The sequence below is a fragment of the Pocillopora damicornis genome, chromosome 5 (genome assembly GCF_964200805.1).
Source record: "Pocillopora damicornis chromosome 5, jaPocDami1.2, whole genome shotgun sequence".
Classification (NCBI taxonomy): Eukaryota; Metazoa; Cnidaria; class Anthozoa; order Scleractinia; family Pocilloporidae; genus Pocillopora; species Pocillopora damicornis.
This window is the reverse complement of record NC_142674.1, coordinates 21,677,534-21,701,497: the sequence shown is the minus strand read 5'-3', so window position 1 is coordinate 21,701,497 and position 23,964 is coordinate 21,677,534. Positions and strand designations below refer to the sequence as shown.

At 37.2% G+C, this 23,964-nt stretch overlaps 2 protein-coding genes and 1 pseudogene across 2 annotated transcripts in view; all 3 read left to right on the top strand.

The window, feature by feature from the left end:
- Positions 1–18,504, top strand: part of LOC149045954 (glutamine--tRNA ligase-like) — a 33,981-nt gene extending 15,477 nt beyond the window's left edge. The window contains exon 4 of the mRNA XM_089206712.1: positions 18,434–18,504. The gene's annotated coding sequence lies outside the window, so the exon portion shown is untranslated. The remainder of the gene's footprint in view (positions 1–18,433) is intronic.
- On the top strand, positions 1,615–21,078 carry LOC149045953 (glutamine--tRNA ligase-like). The gene is made up of 22 exons (XM_089205987.1): positions 1,615–1,639; positions 1,982–2,157; positions 3,553–3,699; positions 6,154–6,263; positions 6,691–6,766; positions 7,058–7,124; positions 7,545–7,599; positions 10,347–10,482; positions 10,899–11,227; positions 11,479–11,787; positions 12,127–12,213; positions 12,926–13,025; positions 13,809–13,887; positions 13,987–14,095; positions 15,053–15,085; positions 15,543–15,640; positions 15,855–15,947; positions 16,453–16,590; positions 17,266–17,353; positions 18,113–18,198; positions 18,623–18,731; positions 20,264–21,078. Exons 2-22 carry the CDS (start codon positions 2,046–2,048, stop codon positions 20,267–20,269), a joined length of 2,367 nt encoding a protein of 788 aa, XP_089062113.1. The 5' UTR covers positions 1,615–1,639; positions 1,982–2,045; the 3' UTR covers positions 20,270–21,078.
- A 1,015-nt stretch (positions 21,079–22,093) lies between these two features.
- Positions 22,094–23,964, top strand: LOC149045952 (uncharacterized; annotated as a pseudogene).

Genomic DNA, 23,964 nt, shown 5'->3' with positions numbered 1-23,964 from the left:
ATGATCTCAGCAGTATGCAGGATGATCCTTTATGTATCCACTGTTTGTCATGGCTCATTAACGAGAAATCTAAAGCTATGTGGGTGAACTTCAGATCGTAAAATCCGATGACCTTGAGAGGAAAGTTAATGTTTTCCTTCCAACCCCCCGCGTTCGTGACGAGTGAATAAGATCGATATTTCTTTCATTCGTTTGTCTCATGTTTCAAATTAATTATATTTGTATCTTTAGGTATCTTTAGTCAATACCCGTTTATCTCATCCACTGCATTAGGTCGCTATGAACTTATTCTGTCCTCACCCTAACTCCTGTGAAAATGTGATTTGCCCCACAAGTGTGTAACGAAACGGTGCACTTGGTAACACCAGCACTATTGAAGAAGCTGAATATGAGCTCATCAAACTCGAAACAGAAAATCGTGTATCATCGTTTATTTCGTGACCCATGATTCTATTTTGTAGCTACCGTGTTTCGCTATTTATACGCCAGGTGAGACTGGGCCTCATACAGCATCTTTTAGGTTTTCATTAATCAGGAGTATAGCGCAATGACATAAACATTCCCTTTTTTTATTTTTTCGCTGATGTGATAATCGTTAAACCGCCGGCTGTTTAGGTTGGAGAAATCTCTGAAGTTACTATGCCAGATAAATATATCAATAGCCTTGATTAACAAAAAGGAAATCATAAGGTGTTTCGTCCGTTCAGAACCTTGATCTCACCCAACTGTTAACGACCAAATCATGCTAAGCATCGATGAAAATGGTTTTGATCCTCGACCTTAGAGGTTGGTCAAGATGTCGCTGCACAAAGCTGTTTGAGTGACATTATGTTTGTTAATGCTCCTCCTTTTATCTTCGTTGTGTTATTTTGGAACTTGGAAGATTACTATCGGTGGACTTGCAGATGATTTCAGTAAGACTCTCTTTTCTTTATTGATAACTAGGAACTCTTCCTCGACAAAAATTGTAACAACGATTTCTTCGTAAAATGTTTAAGTATTGTTTAAACGCAATGGAAAAAGAGTTACAACTTTAGTGGCAAAGGTATTTAATCCGTATCTCTACTCAGCTGTATCAGTATAATTAATTCTTTGCTACAACCCATTAATTAAGGTGAGTCCTTGAAGATTTCTAATCATCAAATTAAAAACTACAAGTTTTCGATAGTATCATTTTTTAAAATAATTTTTCACCTGTAACTCGTCTAATTTTAGGAATATATTTGAGTTTTTATATGTAATTTTTAATATCTACGACAGTATTGTTTGTTTCAACTCCAGGGCTCTTCTAGATACCAGACACTAGGGTGAATGGGCTACTCTGGAGCAAAGTTCATCATTCTATTGATGTATTTATCTATGTATCTGATTTTTCCTTAAAATATCATCCCTAAATCACGCATGAAGGTCACAATAATAAAGGAAATGATCACAAAACTAAAGAAGCTCTTGATTGGTACACAAATTCTTCTTGTCAACACCTTGGCAAGTCTACCTTAGGAAACGTACTGTGACACCGCCAAAATAAATTTAGATCCAATAAACCAAGCCAGTCTCGACCTAGTCTTCTTAAACGAGCTTGCGCGGCTACAAAGTTATAGTCTATTCCATGCATGTGGCTGTTTCCTCGTAGAATAAGGTTTCGTTCTTTTGCTTCCGCGCTTTGTGAGAACTTTCCTCCTGTTATTGTTAGTCGATCGGTGATGGACAAGGCTGGACTTTTCCAAAGTATTGGTTTAAGCGAGCAGAAAGCTCAGGAAACACTGAAGAATGACACGCTTTCGAAGCGACTGGAATCAAAATCAATCAATCAATCAATCAATTTTGATTTTTTTTGATTTGATTTTTTTGAACATCAGTAAGCGTATTCTCCATACTGTTCCCAACACATTTCCTGAGCAATAATGTGTTTAACAGTCAGAAGCTTTGGGGCCCAATTGCTCAAAGTCTGATTAGTGCTAACCCAGGGTAAAATTTTAAGGTTTCGTTCTTTTGCTTCCGCGCTTTGTGAGAATTTTTCTCCTGTTATTGTTAGTCGATCGGTGATGGACAAGGCTGGACTTTTCCAAAGTATTGGTTTAAGCGAGCAGAAAGCTCAGGAAACACTGAAGAATGACACGCTTTCGAAGCGACTGGAATCCATCATAACTTTGGTGAGTAAAAGCTTGTGGTTTTCATTCGATAGATTTTAATAGCCTGTGATTTTTGTGGAGTATTAACTGATCATGGATGCGCTTGCTTGAAATAATGTTTGTATATTTTTAGTGATTTCGATAGATTGGCTGAGAATGTTTGTTAAAGGTGCTACTGCAATCCCTCTATCTTATATCAGCTCGATCAGTTCTTCGTAGGCTGATGCAATAACTGGTACTTACATGTAATAGTAACATAAGTGGGTAACATAAAGTCTTAAGTTTTCCTCTTTCTTACGATTCTTGCAATAATTGGAAATCTTGCTTTTTTGTGATGAAATTAAAATGCACTACTAGAATGAAGATTTGTTATGTAAATGAGCATATATTGGTTTTGAACAGTACATTAGTAATATATTGAGTACAAATTGAGTGAGTGAGAGGACTGGACGAGAATGTTAAGGGTTGTATGTCATGACTCAAAGCTAAATATTCGCTGTCCAACTGAACCTAACTCAGTCACTGAGGGCTGATTATTTAAACAAAGTTTAGCTGTTGTTTAACAAAACCGCATTGTAAACAATCCTCAGTTTAACTAAACCCTTTATCTGAACATTTTTTTTTGGGAACAGGGTTGAGATAGCTGAAAGCTTCCAGTGAAAGGGCATTTTTAAGTCAATCAACCCTCTTGTAGTGTGCCTGAGGCCCATTGATTGCATAAAAGCTTGGTTTATCCTAGACCTTGTGTAAATATCTGGCTTTATGTTCATGCAAACACTCTTTTTTATCCTTCTCTACTTGCATCCTGCATGTTCATTTGTAAAGCAGGGCTGGGTTGTTCAAAGCTGGGTTAAGATAACCCAGGGTTAGTGTGAAACCTGATTTCAGATGTGAAAGTGTAAAAATAAATTATAATTTTGGTATAACTTTTTTGCCTTTTTTGCCTTGGATCCTTTAAAAAAAAATCACGAAAATTATCCCGAGAAGGCTATTGATCAAAGGAATAAAGACACCCTGATTAAAATTTAACTTTGGATTAGTGCTAATTGGCCTTTGAACAACTTGCCTCAGAGTGCTAATGGAGATGAAGTAATCAAGACACAAAATGAAGCAACCGAAATAAGGACAAGCAGGAGCAATTTTGAGTTTCACTCTTTTAAGCCCATGGTCACTCTGTAATCTTTGGCCTTGTAGTTGATCTCCTTTTTCCTTTTTGCCCTTTTCTTTGTATCTAATGAATTGTGAAGACATGCTTGTACCTTTGTGAAACAGTCAGTATGACACCAGGCTGGGGCAAATAGATTCTAGTGTCCATAGTACAACTGTCCTACACTGTAGAATTGATGAGGGCTATTTCTTGTGTTCACTGCTTCTCTATGCTTAGATTGAGCATCACAATTTTTTTGTTTTTAACAAGTGAAAGAAAAATCCACAGACGCAATTGGGAAACCCACTGGTGTTTTGATGTACTCCTTGGCAAGCAGCAATATCAAAGATGAATCACAGATCAAGTTTGTTAGTAACTACATTGCAAACAAGAAGTTGGCATCTGCGATACAACTGACAGGTATAATGTTGCTATCTAGCGTAAGAAAGGGAGGAGAAGCTGGAATTGATGAGGTTTTTTATTATATCTCTGAATTACTATGTGCATCATCATTGGTCAGTTCATTAAGCCTTTTTTTACTATATGGTGTGCTAAATCAAAAAGTGTGTTTAGGTCAAAATCTACCCCCTCTAATTTAACCCAGAGATGGAAAAAAAAATATTTTTAAGTTACTAACCTTGTTTTCTTGGTTCATACTGTAAATAAAGTGTAAGTAGTGTAAATATTTTTAAGAAACAACTGAAAACGCATCTTTTTAAACAAGCATACTGTTAACTGTGTGAACATTTTTAGACTATCTACTATATGTGACCCTCCACGGGAAAACGGACACTAACGCTTTTCCGTTTAAGCTGCAAAACCGTTTACTATCCGTTTATATCCGTTTAAACGGTTCATGAAAGCGTTTAAACGGTTTGCTTATCCGTTTAAAAAAAATTGCATCCGTTTAACGCTTTAGCTAAAACGTTTAAGCGGTTTGCTCATCCGTTTAAAAAAATTTGCATCCGTTTAACGCTTTTGCCAAAACGTTTAAGCGGTTTGCTCATCCGTTTAAAAAAATTTGCATCCGTTTAAAAAAATTTGCATCCGTTCGACGCTCTAGCAAAAACATTTAAACGGTTTGCTTAACCGTTTAAAAAAAAAAAGCTATCCGTTTAAAGTTCCACGGAAAGCTTTGGACTGTTTGCCTAACATTCTGTAATAGGCAGTTCGAAGTATCAATCTTACGTTCGCTCGATACTCGCCGGTTCTTGAAATACAGAAAGACCGTATCTTATTTTGGTTTTATCTTTTGCGTGATCATAGTAAGCGAGTTTCCGTCGCAGCCTTTGACAAACAAGTTAAATCTGCTACTCTCTTTCTGTTTATATCATCTTGATTCATCATTTTTGGTTTTATTGACAATCACTTTAACGGCCCCGCTTGGTGCGTGACACCGATTCGACCTTTTATTTGCAATGGAACTTCATTGCGTTATTTGACCTTGAAAGGTCTCGGCTTCAGACCACGTGGCGGCATTGCATATGCAAATTTGTTTCGCGAAACTTCCGAACAGGAAGCAATGAAGTTCATTTTCAATAATAATAAGAATAAACAAAGGAGAAGATTATGAGTTTCTCGCGGTAGCCGTTCAGGATATTCGGCAGCGAAACTATTCTCAGTAAATTGCGCTTATTTCATGAATGTCACACGAAAGCGGCAGTAATTAACCCAGAAATAAAATGCGCAAGTATATGCTAGTTATTACTTTTCAAATTATCATGCTCAATATTTTCGCTTTAAAGGATAATTATCCGTTGTCACTCTGAAAGTTTTTCCGCAGAAGATCTCGCCGGCTCAACCACAGCCTTTAAACATTAATTTTAAGCTCATCGTTTGTCGATTTTGGTCAACCGTTTCTCGGTTTAAGCTATCCGTTTTTGGACTTTGGTCAACTGTTTAACGTTTCGGGCGGACCGTTTTTATTTTTGGTCAACCGTTTAACAGTGTGAGCCATCCGTTTTTGAACTTTGGTCAACCGTTTAACGTTTCGTGCTATCCGTTTTTATTTTTGGTCAACCGTTTGAAGGCCTAAGCTATCCGTTTTTGGACTTTGGTCAACTTGGTCGACTTGGTTTAAATTTTTTGCCATCCGTTTAAGCGGTTATGGCATCCGTTTAAACGCTCGAGTTAACCGTCTACTATTCGTTTACAACCGTTTTTCGAGACTGTTTAACGGAAAAGCGTTAGTGTCCGTTTTCCCGTGGAGGGTCACATATAGATTTTTAATCAATTTTTAATTTATTGTTAAATATAATTTTGTTTTCATTTTGTAATCTAACTATCATATTCTCTGGGGTTTCTTTTGATATTTTTTAAATTTATTGCAAAGTGCATTAGATCATATACCTTTAATGAATTTTATGCTATATAACTATTAAATTTATTACTATTATTATTATTATTATTATTATTATTATTATCATTATTATTACAGAACATGGTTTTTTTATGCTGGGATTTTACCCAATGGAATTTTTCTTGACCTGTGCAAAAAAAATCGGTCATAAGTTACAGTATGGACCTTGAACTTGGTGATTAAGAAGTACTTATTGTTTAGTTGGTGATTAATTATTTCGAAGGTATTTCAGGGGATTGATAAATTTGACGGTCCTGTCTGATTGTCTGAGTAAATTGACAAGGATTGCAGTTGGTGGAAGTGACTGACATTTTAAAAATCATTGCGGAGGTCATTATCAGAATGGAGACAAGATGAAGACTTCCCCTGGGGTTGTCAAAATATCACGAACTGATATGAACATTAGTACTTCTCCAGACTGCCTTTGTCTGATTGGACGACATAAATAAATTCTATCCCTGGGTTCAATCAGTTAATTAATATTCATATTATGTGTTACTTTTATTTTATCTTAGCTGCAGTGGATTTTATGAAGGCCAATCCAGTTTTGCCTGTTGATGTGGCTGCCTTTGAAAAAAATTGTGGTATTGGAGTAAACATCATACCTGATCAGATTGAAGACTGTGTAAGTAAAATATTGAAAGATTTAATTTACTCTTTTAAAGTAGCTCACATCAGTTTCACTTAACTTACTTGAATTGCAAGGTACTGTATATCAGTTGAAAGGGAGAATCATTTAAGTGTATTACAACTTAACCCTTTAACCTCTAAGAGTGACTAGCATCTAATTTCTCCTTACAATATCACCCCTGAATCACACAATAATGTCATGAGAATAAGGGAAATGATCACCAACAAAAGAAACTCATGATTATTAAACAAATTCTCCTTTTCAGCAACTTAGGGAATGTATGATGAACAGTATGGAGAATATGTCTACTAATGTTAGGGTGTAGAGGGTTAATAATACCATTACTAATACTAAGGATTAAGATAACACTCATTTCAGGGAGTTTTTGGTTTGATTTTATTTGTCTTTTTTTTTCTGCAAGGTTGAAGAACTTATCAAGAAACACAAGGAAGAATTGTTGAAGAAACGCTACAAATTTAATGTTGGAATAATAATGGGTGAGTTTAGAATGAGACTTTATTCTTTCACAGTGTCTAATGAGCCCCTTTCTCTGAGTGTCTAATGAGTCCTCTCTCTCATAACGCCTCCCTCCTGTAAATAGTCCTTCCCTAATAAGCCCCTCTCTGACGAGCCCCTCTCAAATAAGCCCCTCTGTAAAAAGGCCCCCTCTAATGTGCCCCTTGTCTGGAAGCCCTGAAAATTATAAATCCTCTTGTGAGCTTATTTAATGGATATTGTTTGTATTAGTAAAGATATATGACCTGTTTTTACTTTGTTTTAAATTTTAGGAAAGGCGAGAGAAAAGTTAAAGTGGGCAGATGGAAAAGCTGTGAAAGCAGAAATTGATATGCAGATTTGTGGTACAATAGCTTGCTATAAATCAGTCTTACTGTCTGCTTGTCATTCTGTATGTCCATCAGTTGTCACTCCATCCATCAGTTTTGCCAGGAACATTGAACTCACACCAGGTCAAAGGAAGCCTTCACTGCTGACAGGAATAAGTTGCCCTTAGACTGAAGAAAATGTCCTATATTAGATAGAAGATCCATGATTGCTGTCACAAGTAGAGACTAAGTTATGTTAACTTAACATTTGTTAGAAGAAATTGAGAACAATGCTCCAAAATGTTCAAAAGCAGGAAAATATTGATGTTTGAATATTAGGGACTTATGTTTTAGAAGGTTTGATTTCACACAGGTGTAACTATTAATATTTAACAATGGCTCTTTTGTTGGCTGGTATTTATTGTTGGTAATTTGACTTTTTTTTACAGATCTTAGATTTGCTTGGACCTAAAACTGAAGCAGACATGCAGGCTTTCAAAACAAAGGTGACGTAACCAGAGACTTGTATTTATAGCATCATATTTTAAATTTTCCTCCTTGATATAACCAATTGCGTAGAACCAGACAATGAGCAGCAAAAGTAATTGATGGAGATGGTTTATAAGTCACTCTCAGGGGTCAATGGCTTTGACTCCCATGAGTGACCAAGACAGAATCTCTCCTTACAAAATCAATGCAATATCAAGCAAACAAGTGATGAGAATAAAGAAAAATATCAGTTAGGGGATTATCAGTTGATCCAATACCAAATTCCAGGGCATGAAATTAATTCTTTTTTCTGATAGCCACTTGGCTTCTAAATTCTTCAAAGTGGTAGCCAATTCAAAAAGAGTTGGTCGCCAAAGTAAAAATTTAGTGGCATTGGTGCCTGTATTAGGCGCAATTTCATGCCCTGAATTCTCCAAATGCACATCACAAGAACTGTATATTACTAATGAAATCTTGGGAGTTAAAGGGTTAAGGATAATTTACGTAAATGAACCATTTTTCAAACAATATTGTATGATTTGAAGTTTGGTCCTTTTACCCTCTCAGAGTGATTAGCATATAATTAAATTTTCTCCTCATAGTATCATCCTTTTACCCTCTCAGAGTGATCAGCATATAATTTCTCCTCATAGTATCATCCTTTTACCCTCAGAGTGATTAGCATATAATTTCTCCTCATAGTATCATCCTTTTACCCTCTCAGAGTGATTAGCATTTAATTTCTCCTCATAGTATCATCCTTTTACCCTCTCAGAGTGATTAGCATATAATTTCTCCTCATAGTATCATCCTTTTACCCTCTCAGAGTGATTAGCATGTAATTTCTCCTCATAGTATCATCCTTTTACCCTCTCAGAGTGATTAGCATATAATTTCTCCTCATAGTATCATCCTTTTACCCTCTCAGAGTGATTAGCATTTAATTTCTCCTCATAGTATCATCCTTTTACCCTCTCAGAGTGATTAGCATATAATTTCTCCTCATAGTATCATCCTTTTACCCTCTCAGAGTGATTAGCATGTAATTTCTCCTCATAGTATCATCCTTTTACCCTCTCAGAGTGATTAGCATATAATTTCTCCTCATAGTATCATCCTTTTACCCTCTCAGAGTGATTAGCATGTAATTTCTCCTCATAGTATCATCCTTTTACCCTCTCAGAGTGATCAGCATATAGTTTCTCCTCATAGTATTATCCTTTTACCCTCTCAGAGTGATTAGCATGTAATTTCTCCTCATAGTATCATCCTTTTACCCTCTCAGAGTGATTAGCATGTAATTTCTCCTCATAGTATCATCCTTTTACCCTCTCTGAGTGATTAGCATGTAATTTCTCCTCATAGTATCATCCTTTTACCCTCTCAGAGTGATCAGCATATAATTTCTCCTCATAGTATCATCCTTTTACCCTCTCAGAGTGATCAGCATATAATTTCTCCTCATAGTATCATCCTTTTACCCTCTCAGAGTGATTAGCATATAATTTCTCCTCATAGTATCATCCTTTTACCCTCTCAGAGTGATCAGCATATAATTTCTCCTCATAGTATCATCCTTTTACCCTCTCAGAGTGATTAGCATGTAATTTCTCCTCATAGTATCATCCTTTTACTCTCTCAGAGTGATTAGCATGTAATTTCTCCTCATAGTATCATCCTTTTACCCTCTCAGAGTGATTAGCACGTAATTTCTTCTCATAGTATCATCCTTTTACCCTCTCAGAGTGATTAGCATGTAATTTCTCCTCATAGTATCATCCTTTTACCCTCTCAGAGTGATTAGCATGTAATTTCTCCTCATAGTATCATCCTTTTACCCTCTCTGAGTGATTAGCATGTAATTTCTCCTCATAGTATCATCCTTTTACCCTCTCAGAGTGATCAGCATATAATTTCTCCTCATAGTATCATCCTTTTACCCTCTCAGAGTGATCAGCATATAATTTCTCCTCATAGTATCATCCTTTTACCCTCTCAGAGTGATTAGCATATAATTTCTCCTCATAGTATCATCCTTTTACCCTCTCAGAGTGATCAGCATATAATTTCTCCTCATAGTATCATCCTTTTACCCTCTCAGAGTGATTAGCATGTAATTTCTCCTCATAGTATCATCCTTTTACTCTCTCAGAGTGATTAGCATGTAATTTCTCCTCATAGTATCATCCTTTTACCCTCTCAGAGTGATTAGCACGTAATTTCTTCTCATAGTATCATCCTTTTACCCTCTCAGAGTGATTAGCATGTAATTTCTCCTCATAGTATCATCCTTTTACCCTCTCAGAGTGATTAGCATGTAATTTCTCCTCACAGTATCATCCCAGAATCAAACACTAAGGTTTTGAGAAAAGAGGAAATGATCATCAACTAAAGATCTGTGCTGAGTTGTTCAAAGCTGGGTTAAGGCAACCCAGGGTTAGTGTGAAATTTACTTTCAGATCTGAAAGCTGTAAAAGAAAATTTAGTACTATTCTTTTTGTCTACAATTTGATGATTGGATGCCCAAATAAGAATAAAGGTAATTATCTGAAAAAGGCTTTTAAAAAAAGTGAATGAAGAAACTCAGATTAAACTTTTACCCTGGGTTAGCACTAAATGGACTTTGAGCAACCGGACCCAGAAGCTTCTGATTGTTAAAAAAATTCTTGTTTAGGAAATGTGTTGGAAACAGTATGGAGAATATGCTTACTGGTGTTAGGGTGTTAAGGGTTTATGTTATGGACCGTACATGTATTGATCATAGGAGGCCAAGCTCAGCAAAGAGGGAAAGCCAGCAAAAGAGTCTCGTCCTGCAGCTGTAGAGGTTTCATTGAATGGTGATACTGGAGATGATGAAACAAGTTCTTTGTTTGGAGAGGCAAGCAAGTTCCACAAACCAGGTGAATATACAGTAGATCAGGATACAGGCCACATTACATGGTTTGTGATCGGTGTTAATCTAATCCGTTTTCAGCCATGATACTCTGGCATGTGTCTAATAATTCATCTTCATATTTTCCTCTCCTGTCTTGTTATATCCCACCAAACTAAAATTTTTCACTTTTTATAGTTTTGAGGCTAGCCAAAATTATTTTACCCTTTGAACTTTTAAAATGACTGGCATTTCCTCTTACAGACAATATCACCTCCAAGTCACACACAAAGGTCATGACAATGAAGGAAATGATCAGCTCTTGATTGTTGAACAAATTCTCCCCATCAGCACCTTAGGAAAAGAATAAGAACAGCTTATAGTGATTTGTTCTTGTGAAGGGCTAGTGCTCAGGACATGCAATTGACATGGACTCTCTTGCAGGTGACATGGCTGCTTTCATGTCAAAAGAAATGATACGAGGTCTGGGACTCACCGTGACAGAACTGATGCTCGTACAAATGACAGCAATCAGATATGCGGGCAAGAAAGACAAGCCTGCACATCTGGTGGAAATGATGCTTCGATTTGGAGTGGACTTCCTGACCATGACGCCCCTGGAAGCCGAACAGACAAAGGGGTTCAGACTGGCCAGCTCTTCCCACTGGGATCTCGTGATAGCCTCTGCTCCAGATGACGGGGAGGACAGCAGTTCGGATGAGTCAGAACTCTCCGTCGGGTGGGATGCTGAAGAGGAGCTGGACCCACTTCCTGCCTGAGGAACCCCAGAGTACACTGAAACCGTGACAAGGCACATAGAAAATCTGCTGCAGTGTTACGTGTCTGTGCAGACAACGACTCAGGTAGGGTCTCTCCTGTGATTAAGAGCAAGTCAGTTAGTCAGTACACGAGCTTGGAACCCATTACTCCAAATGACCATAATACACGCATTTAAAGATCCTCTTCATCATGCAGGGCCTTGTTTTAGATGACCAACTAGATATATCTCACCCTTTTATAACAGGCACTGCAAGTCACAGCTGCGGAAGCGACACCCACACGAAGACCCAGTGGCAGCTCCGGCGGGGTCAGACAAAGAAAGCAGACGACTCCCAGACGTGCCAGGACCGGAGCATCCCAGGTGTCCGCAGAAGGGCCAGTAGCTGACGAGCAAAGACCGAGGGACCAAGAAGCACAGCAGGAAGTACCACCAGATCCCCGGCAGCGTCTGCTAGCACTGCTGGGAATCATAGCCACACGCATACCCAACAGAGAGTCTTTGGACAGACTGCAAAAGTTCCTGCAAGAAAACCAACCTTGCAACCCACCACAGGTGAACTGAAATTTAAAAAATAAAGAACTGCACATTGACTGAATTGTTGTTGTTGATTGTCCAACATCATACATAGAGAGAAAAGCCCCACATTGTAATCTTCAGGTGTTAGAAAATAGGTACTCTATAATACATGTAAGCATGGTTCCCAGCTCACACTTTATTATTTTTTATTCTAATTTGTAGACTTCCATGTTTATTTTTCTTTAATTTCTTGTTTCTTTGACTGTTTTTTTGTGTGTTTCCTGAGTTTACATGCAGTGTCTACACAATAATTACATAGTATCTTCTGACAAGTTAAATATTACATGAAATTTATTGAGAATTCTACTTTTCTAGGTGCAAACAAGATTTCCTCCTGAACCCAATGGCATTCTTCACATTGGTCATGTCAAAGCTATCAACTTCAACTTTGGTTATGCAAGAGTAAGGTTTGTGATACTGTATCACTTCAGAATGCTCTGATAGCTTTTTCTGATTGTTTAGTCTTATTGTCCAGATAAGGGTGGTCTGGAGAAGGAATGTTTTGGTAGTGCTTACTGATGTTTCAACAACCTTAGTGGAAGTCTTCATTGGAGTCTAAAGAAGAGTTTTTTTTTAGTTGAATAGTATAAGTTGTGTGGTTTGTGGGGTGAACTGATTGCTCAGTTTTTGCAGTGATGATATTGGCTGGTAGATTCAAGTAGTATAAGTCTGTGGTGATTGGTCAGTTTTGATCTATTGTGATGTGAGGTTGTGTTTTTGGTTTGTTGGTTATGTAAAGTCAGGAATAAGATGGTGCCAAAAATTGTTCATAATTTAATGTGGGAAGTGCTGCAAGATTAGCTCAAGACATGGTGATTTGGAGGGACCTTGTTAAAGTGTTACCTGTGTCACTGGGAAAAGTGAAGTTGAGTGTATGCTGCCAGTTATTGTTGAAATCTGTTGTATTTAACAGACTCCTAGTACTAAATCTTATCTTGTTTATGTTACCATCATAATGATTTCTGTTTTAGTATTTTTGTAATGAAACTGCCATAATTGTGATCACCATCACCATCACCATCACAATCCCAACCTCATCATCATCATCATTACCTTTATGAATCTCATCAGTGTTATTGATATGTATTTATTATTTCCTATTAATTCTCCTCAGGCCCACAACGGTGTTTGCTACTTGAGATATGATGACACAAACCCAGAGAAGGAAGAGGAAAAGTTTTTTACAGGAATTTTGGATATGGTCAAATGGCTTGGTAAGTAAAACAGTTTTGTTAAAGAAGATTTCTAGGAAAAGCTGAATATTTTCTGTCTGTATATCTCTCTTAGTTTTTCCTTTTGTCAAGTTCAAGAAGTTTTAACTGACTGTGAAGAATTTATGCCCATTGTCAAAAATTAATCCTTTGATCCCCAAGTAGTACTACATAACATCTAATTTCCAATGTCACCCCTGAATCATGCTTTAAGGTCACAAGAATAAAGAAGTTCTTGATTGTTAAATAAATTCTCCCAGTCAGCACTTTATGAAATGTATAGAGAGTAGTATAGAGAACATGCATACTGATGGCAGCATCTAAAGGGTTAATTCACAAATTTCCAAGCAGATTCATTTGCAATCCATGCTTGATCATCTCCATCATTAGCCACATTTGAATCTTCTTGGGTCATTGATGCCTTTTACTGACCAAGCTTAAGGTCTGTGCTGTAAGTTACAGATCAAGTTTTTTCTGTCCAGTGTGATGGGTCAATGGGAAAGTATATGGGGCATTCCATAACTTACTGTACTGACCAAGAAAACGAGATTAGTAAGATATTTATTTTATATCTGGGTTCAAATGAAGAAGAAAGATTTCTATTCAAACAAACTTTTGAATTTAGCAGGTGCACAATGAGATACGGCCTGCTTAATTGACCAATCATAGTGCACATGCTAACAAATTATTATCTCCTTATTGATTTCCTTCCTTACTTAACCAAAATTGAATTGTGTGTAGCTTTTCCACCAGACTTTGATATCCCACTTTCAATTTTTTTTTCAGGTTTTGAACCATGGAAGATAACTCATGCTTCAGACAATTTTGGAAAATTGTATGATTTTGCTGTAGAGCTCATCAAAAGGTAAACATTATCACATTGATGTGCATCTATAGCAACAAATCTGCTTGTCAGAGTTACAACAATTTTACTTTTTTTTTCATCAACTTTGTGATGATTTAGGGGACAAGCATATGTCTGTCACCAGCAGTATGAAGAAATCAAAGGTCACAATCCCCCACCCAGCCCCTGGCGGGACAGACCAATAGAGGAATCACTGAGGCTGTTTGAGGTTTGCTTCAATGTTGTTTTTTTTAAGTAGCTCATGTAGGGGTGGCAATGGTAAAATCCTAGACTCCTGAGGTGCAAAGACTCTTGTTTAGAAACCTAAGACCCACACCAAACAGTAGTCATACAAGTCCCTGTTATATGCGGTTGCTTAACCCAGATTGTTGCAAGTTACTGGTAATGAGGAGAAAGTTATGATACCCTCTTCTGCGTTGGTTTTTACCATGTATTTGACAAGCACCATGTTAACCATTCAACTCCCAGAAGTGATCAACATGAAACTTCTCCCAATAATTATATCCTTACATTATTCTGCAAGCAGCTGATGAGAATATTCAAACTTATCAGGTAGAAGTTGTTGTCTTGATCGAACACCAAATTCTCATATCAACTAATTTACAAGGAAATGTGTAGCAGCTAGAGGGGAGAATTACCAATCAGATCTTGGGAGTTAAAGGGTTTGACCAACAAGCAACCCTTCAGTTAATTCTCTTGATGACATAAATTCAGGTTGATTCATCCTTCTACTCCAAATAATTCCCAATAATCAATTTTTCCTTACATTATTGATATGTTGTCAAGCAGGGCCCAGTTGTCTAAAGGGTGGATATGTATATAACAGAAAAATCCCTATTCAACATTTATTGAAGTGTTAACAAAACCTACTGCACTATCCACCACATGGAGATTTATCCAGTGGATAGTGTTATCCACCCTTCAAACCTTCAGGTCCAGATAGTTGAAGAGAAGATGGAAAAATGACAATCAGAGGGTATCCTTTGATTCAACACTAAATTCTCTGAGTGAAATTACAAGGAATGTATGATAGACTGTGAGGAGAATTGATATATACATCCTGGGAGTATAGGTGAAATACGTCAGCTTGTCTACAGTTAGATGTGCTTCTAAGCAAATTGAAATAATTTTCTGTTCAAGTCATTCATGGTTTGCACTCTTTCAGGATATGAGAAAAGGGAAAATAGAGGAAGGAGTGGTAAGGGTTTTTATATTACAACTTTCTTTCTTCCACTTGAGCTTTTTCCCTTTTTTTGTCCAAGAAGCTATCTACCACTTGACCTGGAAATAACTTCCTTCAAGTATGGTCTTGTCGTGTATAAACTGTAACTTTGTCTTCCTGCAAATAATATTCTGCTCATGTTCATTTGTTTGCTTGCTCTTTTGTGAGAAATGGAGATAGTTCCCGTGAGCTTTTAAGAGAGAGAATTATGTAGTTATGAGAAACAAAACTGCCGATTAAATGATAAAAATAATTTTCAAACCCAGATTAGGCAAAATATCTTGATCTGTCAGTGTCTGGTAGATCAATTAACTTGTCCCAGTCATGAACTTGGACAAATTATTTGACTGCTGATCACTGGAAAATCATGCTATCTGTTCAACTTCATCCAATGATTCTTGTTGATTATTACCTTTCATGTTGCATTCCCAAGGCAACACTGAGAATGAGGACCACGCTTGAGGATGGAAAAATGGACCCTGTGGCCTATCGTATAAAGTTTACCCCTCATCATAGATCTGGAACTGAATGGTACTTGCATTGATAAATTTTTTTTGTCATATTGTATTTACCTTGTTATAGAAAAATCAATGTCATTGTCAGATCACAAAGTTTATTCCTTATCATTGTAGTCTGTGACAGCTGACTGAATTAATGATAGATTCTCACCATGCTTTTTAATGGTAATTTTATAAAACTGATATTTATTTGAATTAATATTGATGGATTATTTTATATTTATCAGGTGTATATATCCAACATATGACTTCACTCATTGTCTGTGTGATTCTGTGGAGGATATCTCACATTCACTCTGTACAAAAGAATTTCAGTCAAGGTAGGTGCAGTGTAGATAGGCATTGAATTTAGTAATAGACCCCACTTTGGACTGGTTAATTTATGTAATAACCCACTCGGGTTACTGGGAGAACACAAAAATATATTGTAAATCCCATGCCTATAAAGGTGAGGGATTTAGAAACTTTCTTGTGTTGTTTCCATATCCAACATTGGTTATTGTGCTGTTAAACCAGCAGAAGCAGGGTCTATTGATTTTATAAAATAAACTTAAAATGTTTCAGTTTTCTATGGTGCTATACACAATAGGTTTTTTTTGAACAATTAGGGCATGTGAAGTTTCTCAATTTTTTTTCACAATTAGTACTAGACCAATTCTTTCTTGCTCGTGTCCAAAAACAACAAATGTTGGTTTCACCTTACATGTATAGTGTTGCAAAAGTTGAAGCTGATCTTTTCTCTGCAGATGCTTTTGAGTTTGCACCCACATTAGCTGTGTCACATCAGGCACAGCTTTTAAATGTTTGTTTCTTTCTGTTTGACAGGCGTTCATCATATTACTGGTTATGTAATGCTCTTGATATCTACTGCCCAGTGCAGTGGGAGTATGGTCGATTAAACTTGAGTTACACTGTTGTCTCCAAGAGAAAAATTGGTAAATTGATCTCTTCTGGAATTGTCAGGTAGGTGAGAGAACAGAGGAGTTGTGTGCTGGTGTGTTATGGTTTTAACCCTATGACTCCCATGAGTGAATGAGACAGAATTTCTCCTTACAATATCAATACAATGTTAAGCAGGCAATTGATGAGAATATAGAAAAATATCAGTTAGGGGATTATAAGTTGATCCAATACTAAATTCTCCAAATTAACATCACAAGAACTGTATAGTAGACAGTAAGGAGAATTACTAATGAGATCTTGGGAGTTAAATGGTTTAAACATAATTAATTATACTGAGAGGGCAATTTTCTATCCACATCCTGGGAGTTTTGAGAATTTTCTTCCAGATCTTTGGGTTGATCCTTTTGGTTCCAAGATCTGAATATAAATTCTTATCTCTGATTGTCAGACATTCTTTCCGTCAATCCTTACCAAAAAAAGTAATAAGTATAATGATTTTTTTTGCAGAGATTCCTTTTTTGTTCTCTCTTAGGTGTTATCCACCATCTCTTTCATTCCCAAGATCAAAATATCCACTCTCTTTACTGTTCACCATACATTCTCTCTTAATTGTAGATGAGAGAATTTTGTTGTTAATCAAACAACAGTTGGTAGTTGATATTCTTCTGATACAAAAATTTCTTTTACATGTAGGTCTCCCCTGGTAGTGACAGGGTTAATTTTTGTCTTTTTCAGGGATTGGGATGATCCAAGATTGTTCACTCTCACAGCCCTGAGAAGGAGAGGATTTCCTCCAGAGGCTATAAATAAATTCTGCAGCAAGGTAACTTACTCCTTAATGTGCAAAACTGCTACACCTTGTCAGAGTTTCTGTGAAACAAATTGTCAAGAAGTATTCAAGACATTTGATACTCCTTCTGGTGCACTCCAAACTGTGACTGTCTTGGTTTGTAATGGCAGTTACCAATGTAGGAACCTGTGTTTAACCATTATGTAATAATTTGTATTGTTTTATTACATAGTTTTAATTGTTAGAAGTGAAAGTGAGATTAACATTCATAAAATATTACTGACAATAACTCATGCACCATCTAAGTAATAAATAATAAATAAATAAATAATTAATTATTAATTAAGTAATATCTAAGTAGTAAGACATGAAAGGTAGCATGACTCCTGTTTTGTAAAACTGAATTTCAGCCTCACTACCTTCTCTAAATATTTGCAGTGCTGTCATTGGTGTAATAGATCATGTAATAATATTACACAAGTTGACAACGTTGAAAGAAGTTGAGTTTGGAACCCAGTGTTAGGGACAGAGTGATGATCCCAAGAAAGATCAGGATTGACTCCTTCACTTCTGGAATCAATTTTCTGCACCTTCTGACATTCATTTCCTATACTTTAAGGCTTTGGGAATTTGCATGGTGTCAACTTGGAAAAAAATCGCCCAGTATTTAATATTTTTCTTTCTACACATTGCTGCCCTGTTTTACAATGTGAAGAAAGAGTAAGGAGGAATTATTTTATGGTCACTCTTGGGAGTGAAAGTGCTAAACATTGTTGAATTGTTTTGTTGCAGGTGGGTGTGACAATGGCACAGACAGTCACAGATCCATTGCTCCTTGAGTCATGCGTTCGGGATGAACTGAATGTTACTGCTCCCAGGTAGTCATAGCAACTGTTGCAATGCTCCTTTAATTTAGTCAGTGCTCATGTATGTTAAATTTATGACAACCATGGAAATTCACAGGTAGTGGTGACACATTTTGCTGTGAATGGAGATTATTGAGTTAAAATCTTCACAGCCAACCATCATAATAAAATTGTGTGTAGCTTCTCCACTAGACTTTGTCACTCCACTTTCATTTGTTTTTTTGTTGTTGTTGTTTTTTTTTTTCAGGTTTTGAACCATGGAAGATAACCCATGCTACAGACAATTTGGAGAACTGTATGATTTTGCTGTAGAGCTCATCAAAAGGTAAACATTCATCACATTGATGTGCATCTATAGCAACAAATCTGCTAGTCACAGTAATGACAAATTCCTTTTTTTTTTTTTTTTTTTTTCATCAACTTTGTGATGATTTAGGGGACAAGCATATGTCTGTCACCAGCAGTATGAAGAAATCAAGGGCCACAATCTCCCACCCAGCCCCTGGCAGGACAGACCAATAGAGGAATCACTGAGGCTGTTTGAGGTTTGTTGAATGTTGTTTTTCTTAAATAGTTTATGTAGGGGTGGCAATGGTAAAATCCTAGACTCCCAAGATGCGAAGACTCCTGTTTAGAAACCTAAGACCCATACCAAACAGTCTCATACAAGTCCCTGTTACATGCGGTTGCTTTACCCAGATTGTTGCGAGTACTGGCAATGGGGAGAAAGTTATAATACCCTCATCTGTGTTGGTTTTTGTCATATATTGACGAGCACCAGGTTAACCATTTAACTCCCAGAAGTGATCAACATGAAAGTCCTCCTGGTTATATCCTTACATTATCCCGCAAACAGGTAATGAGAATATTTAAACTTATCAGGTAAAAGTTGTTGTCTTGATCTAACAGCAAATTCTCATAACTAATTTACAAGGAAATGTGTTGCAGCTAGAGGGGAGAATTACCAATCAGATCTTGGGAGTTAAAGGGTTTGACCAACAAGCAACCCTTTAGTTACTTTTACAGCAGAAATGGCCTTCGGTTCTTTTTTTTAAATCTTATTACAAACAAAACACATTTGTCTAATTTCAGCCGGACGCGAATGAATTACTTTAATAACTGTCAGTAGTTTTTAAAACCGTCAATTCTAACAATCGTAAAATAAATACTGTCTAGGCTAAAACTGTCACAATTGATAACAGGTATTGCTGTATATTAGTCTGAGCTGAATCTCTTGTTGTGTGATAAGCGCGCCCTGAACAACCGATCTACCCATGACAAACATGTGTAGACATTTATGACTAGTACTAAGCCAGACAGAATGCAGTCCAATTCGGTCCGTAATTCATCAAGTGATTGACAAAATTATAACATCACGTATATAACGCGTGTTGTCACACAGGCATGTTGCTTTAAATGGCCAGTTACAAGCACAACGTGAACTTTACACTGTCCCATTGGTGCACTAATCAATACTGTAGTAAAGTTCTCGAACGTGATTAATTATCACCAGCCCGATTTGAGCACTAATAGGACAGTGTACACTTACTTTTCAAGCCGACCCTCAAAAAAATGTTGCATTCTGGGTGATATAGAACAGTTTTAAGCCTTTCATGAGGAGAAAAAGAAACATCCCTACCTATGTAACCTTTTTTTCGCCTTGAGTCTGAAGTGCTTAGGTATTCCGTTCTTAACGTTAAGATCAGTTTTCAAGTACCGTGTTTTAAGGCATCTATTTGTCGCCGGATCTCCGACAGGTCCTGTATATCGTAGATTTGGCATCGGGGCAGGACGCTCTGAAGCTTTGTAATAATGATTTTAAATGACTTTTCGTTGCCATTCCAAAACAATAGTGAAGGAAAAAAAGACATTTTGTCTCCCTTTTTATTCAAAGCGCGAAAGAAATTTCTTCCTTTTGGTCTATTTTATCTACTGCTATGATTCCTTTGTTGTCATGAACTAACTTTTTGAAGGGTAATTAACTTGAAATACTCGACGAAGTCCTTCCAAATCTCGTCCAAACATCTCAAACGCAGCTTATCATAAGTATTGCTGTTCCTCTCTCTTTGTCTTTCAGGTTTAAGTTGGGAGCCCCGTCAACCGCGCATGTCTCAAAAGGCTGTCAACCGCTGTTTCCTGGCCGTGACTCCCCAACGCAACCCATCTCTTGTCCAGTTCCGCCACCAAGGCCGCCATTTCACGGCGTCTGTTGTGACTCGTGGAAGCGTCAACTTTAATATTAATAATAATTAATAATTTATTACTTATATAGCGCAAAATACATGTGGATATGATCTAATGCGCTATACAGTAAGACTAAGAAAAATAAAATATGAAAACGAACTATAAAAGGCTAAGAATATACAATTTGACTAACTAAAAAAAAAAAGTATGAAAACGAACTATAAAAGCAATCACGAACATGCCTGTCTAAAGAGATGTGTTTTAAGAAGTGTTTCAAAACAATTAAGATCCTTTACTGCTCTTATATTTGATGGCAATCTGTTCCAAAGTTTAGGAGCAGATGCCATAAATGATCTATCACCTAAAGTTTTCTTAGTTATGGTCCTGGGTGGCAATGATTATAGTTCTGACTGAGATCGTAACATCATACGTCCGAATTGTTGCTTAACGTTAATTAGATCCGTAATGTACTGAGGTGCCAGCCCGTTGATAGCCTTGAACGCTAAAATAAGTAATTTAAATTCAATTCTGAAACAGACAGGTAATCAATGCAAGGAAAACAAAGTAGGAGTTATATGACAAAAACGAGAAAGGGAACAAACAAGACGGGCAGCATTGTTCTGAATACGTTGCAACTTGTTGAGATGTGCGGCTGGTAGACCATACAGCAAACCATTGCAATAATCAATACGTGCGGTGATGAATGCATGCACGAGTGTTTTTGTGGAGTCTTTAGATAAATAATTTCTGATGCGTCTGGTGTTATACAGGTGAAATGACAAGGTCTTACACATCTTGTTTATATGACAGCCCATGTTCATGTTTTCATCAAACCACGATCCAAGGTTTTTAACGGCAGTCACAGGACTGATAGTAGCGTCACCAACGACCAACCCCTTGATGTCAACTTTAGCGAGCTGTTGTCTCGATCCGATCAGTATAAATTCTGTCTTACTATCATTTACTTTAAGCTTGTCTTTAATCATCCAACATCTGATGGCGCTGATACAGCGTTCCATAGCGTCCACTGCGTTGCTTTGAGAAGATGTAGTGTCGGGCTTAATTGATAAATACAATTGAGTGTCATCTGCATAGGCGTGTGTCCGAGGAAGATGACCTTACAAATTAAAGAAGCTCTTAATCTGAATTTAATGCTAAATACAGTGAAGGTTATTAAAATTTTCAGCTAGTATCAAAGATAAGCGTTTATGCTCCATGTCGAGAGTGGTAATTAAAAAGGATTCGTATCGATCGTTTAGGGTTCCGCCATCACCCCACTCATGGTGGTCTGCAGCATTCAGTTACTCAAATAACTACGAAATGGAAGAATAGACCAAGTTTATTCCTTTACGACTTGCACATAGCCAAGTGAACAAGTCGTTCATGATTTGCGATTTACGCCAGCCTTGTTTTTCTGTCTGGTTGATATTCTAGGTGCCGAGTTCCCAAGCACGTAGGTATCGACCATGTTGTCCGGCTTCTTGATGCCTGTTACGGGCCAAACATGTTGCCTTGACTTGTCATTAGTGTTGTTGTGATTTATTCATATTAAAGAAGAAAAAGCATCGGCGTTCTAACTCCTTATTTTAACATGATTAGAGAAATGGTTAAGTTTGTCTCTCTTTTATTGGTACATCTAGTCTTGGCGACTATTCATCCAGTTGAAGAGATGCAGGTCGACGTAAAAGACTTGAACATTTCAGGATAAGCACGTGGAGAAACAATGGATGAGACAGGTTTGTACATGATCTCTGAGATAACCAGTTGCTTATTCAGTGATAATCATTTGAACCAAAGTCAAATTTTCGCCGGAACTGAGTTGGTTTGTTATTTCTCTTTTCTTGTATGTCGATATCCAGATAGTTAATCCAGAAGGTCTTCATAATAAGTATTATATGAGCCCGCTGTGTTTCTCCATCACTATTCAATAACAATTAACTGATTGGCAAGGTCAACGTTACTAAACCATATCTGGAAGCTCAGTAATTTATACCACAAAGAATTCATTGCTCATTCTATAGAGGTTCCCTTTTGTTATCTGATCTCAAAACTAATTAAGCGTGATGCATAGCTGGCGAGATGGGCTTTAACGTGACGAAAGTTGTAGAGTTACATCCATAATCGAATCCAACCCAAGCTGTTCTGAAGGACTGTTGGAATGTAATCATAGAGGACTTTATGGTCAAAGTAGACCAAATTGGATCAAAGCCGGATGCACAAGAAGAAATTGAAAAATGGAAGAGTGAAAATTGCTAATGTGTAAGGTGCAACAATTAGTAACTGGATCGATATATTTATTAACACTTTTCAAATCGTACTTAGTTGCTTTCCTCTTGGCTTGCATCGTTTTAGATTAGTATTATAATGAAGAAATGTAAAATGGTTTCCGTGTTTACATAGCCTGACGTAAACACGCGGGAGGTTGGGAGAACACGAGATAAGCGTAAGAAACAAGCGGAAACCTGCTTTCCTCATACGTTCTTGTAATTGTCCTCTATTTCAAATCTGTAAGTTAAAGTTTTGGCTGATGTGATCATATCAAATAGAAGTTTAAATGATAAATAATAATATTTGGAAGTTATTTTTTAATGTGATAAAATGTTATCTCCTAAAAACTCGGAAATTCATGGAAACATTGCGGCTCCTTAGCTTCTGCAGTTTTTATTATGCCGTTTGTATTATTTTCTCTTGACTAATACATGCAGTCGAGAGACTGCAGTTTATATTCTCTTTATGCAGTTCTGCTTCACTTCAGCCTCATTTACCTCAGGTATTTTAAGTAGTTCTATGTAGATGCTTATCTTAGAAATGCATGTCGTTTTATTTTGTGGAAAGAGCTTATCAAGGTTCCTACGCATTTAATCACACACAAGAACTAGGCCGTGAGGACAATGTAGTGTCTAAAGTGTTGACTCTGTTCTAACAGGCGACATCTCTCTGTAGTTAAAAGGCAGAGCTGATTTTTAAGGATTATTCAGTGACCGTGAGAACATCTCGTGGACTTGTGCAACTCGCTCGATGCCGCCTCATTCTAGACACGGAGAAATGTAAAATTAAGTTCAAGTCGGCCGCTCTTGCCCTGGTGATACCTGGTGCCGTGACCGTGAACACCGCCCTTAGTTGTCTTCCTCTTCAGACCAAGTCGTCAATTGTCAAAGCGCTCGATGCCAACTTCAAAGTGCTCACAGCCGGGAGCTCCATAGATGACGTTACAACTCAGGATGACGTCAGCAACGACGAAATGTTCGAAGATGACGTCATCGATCCGGAAAAAGCTCCGAGCGAGGCAGCCTTCACTGCACCTTGTAGGCTGTTTTCTACGATCTTAAAGAAGATGTTAAGAAAATATGCCCGAGAAATGTGGTCGTGGAGTTCAAGAAAAGAGAGATCTTGGCTTCCTTAAGGAGACAGAGAGTGGTTCTGGATGCGAATCAAAGGCTGCAGATCATCAAAGAACCCCGCGTAATTTTTAGAGGGAAACAAGTCCAGACAGCAATGACAGCTCTAGTGTTGTGGGTTTCGTCTTGTTTGCAATTTAACACTTGGCAAAACACTTTTGAAGTTGTGCAATGATTGCAGAAAGCCCGCCCTTAA

Coding starts and splice junctions, on each gene's coding strand:
- LOC149045953 (XM_089205987.1), top strand. CDS start 2,046: ATGGACAAGGCTGGACTTTTCCAAAGTATTGGTTTAAGCGAGCAGAAA. Junction 2,158..3,552: donor ATCCATCATAACTTTGGTGA/GTAAAAGCTTGT, acceptor TTTAACAAGTGA/AAGAAAAATCCACAGACGCA. Junction 7,600..10,346: donor TGCAGGCTTTCAAAACAAAG/GTGACGTAACCA, acceptor TATTGATCATAG/GAGGCCAAGCTCAGCAAAGA.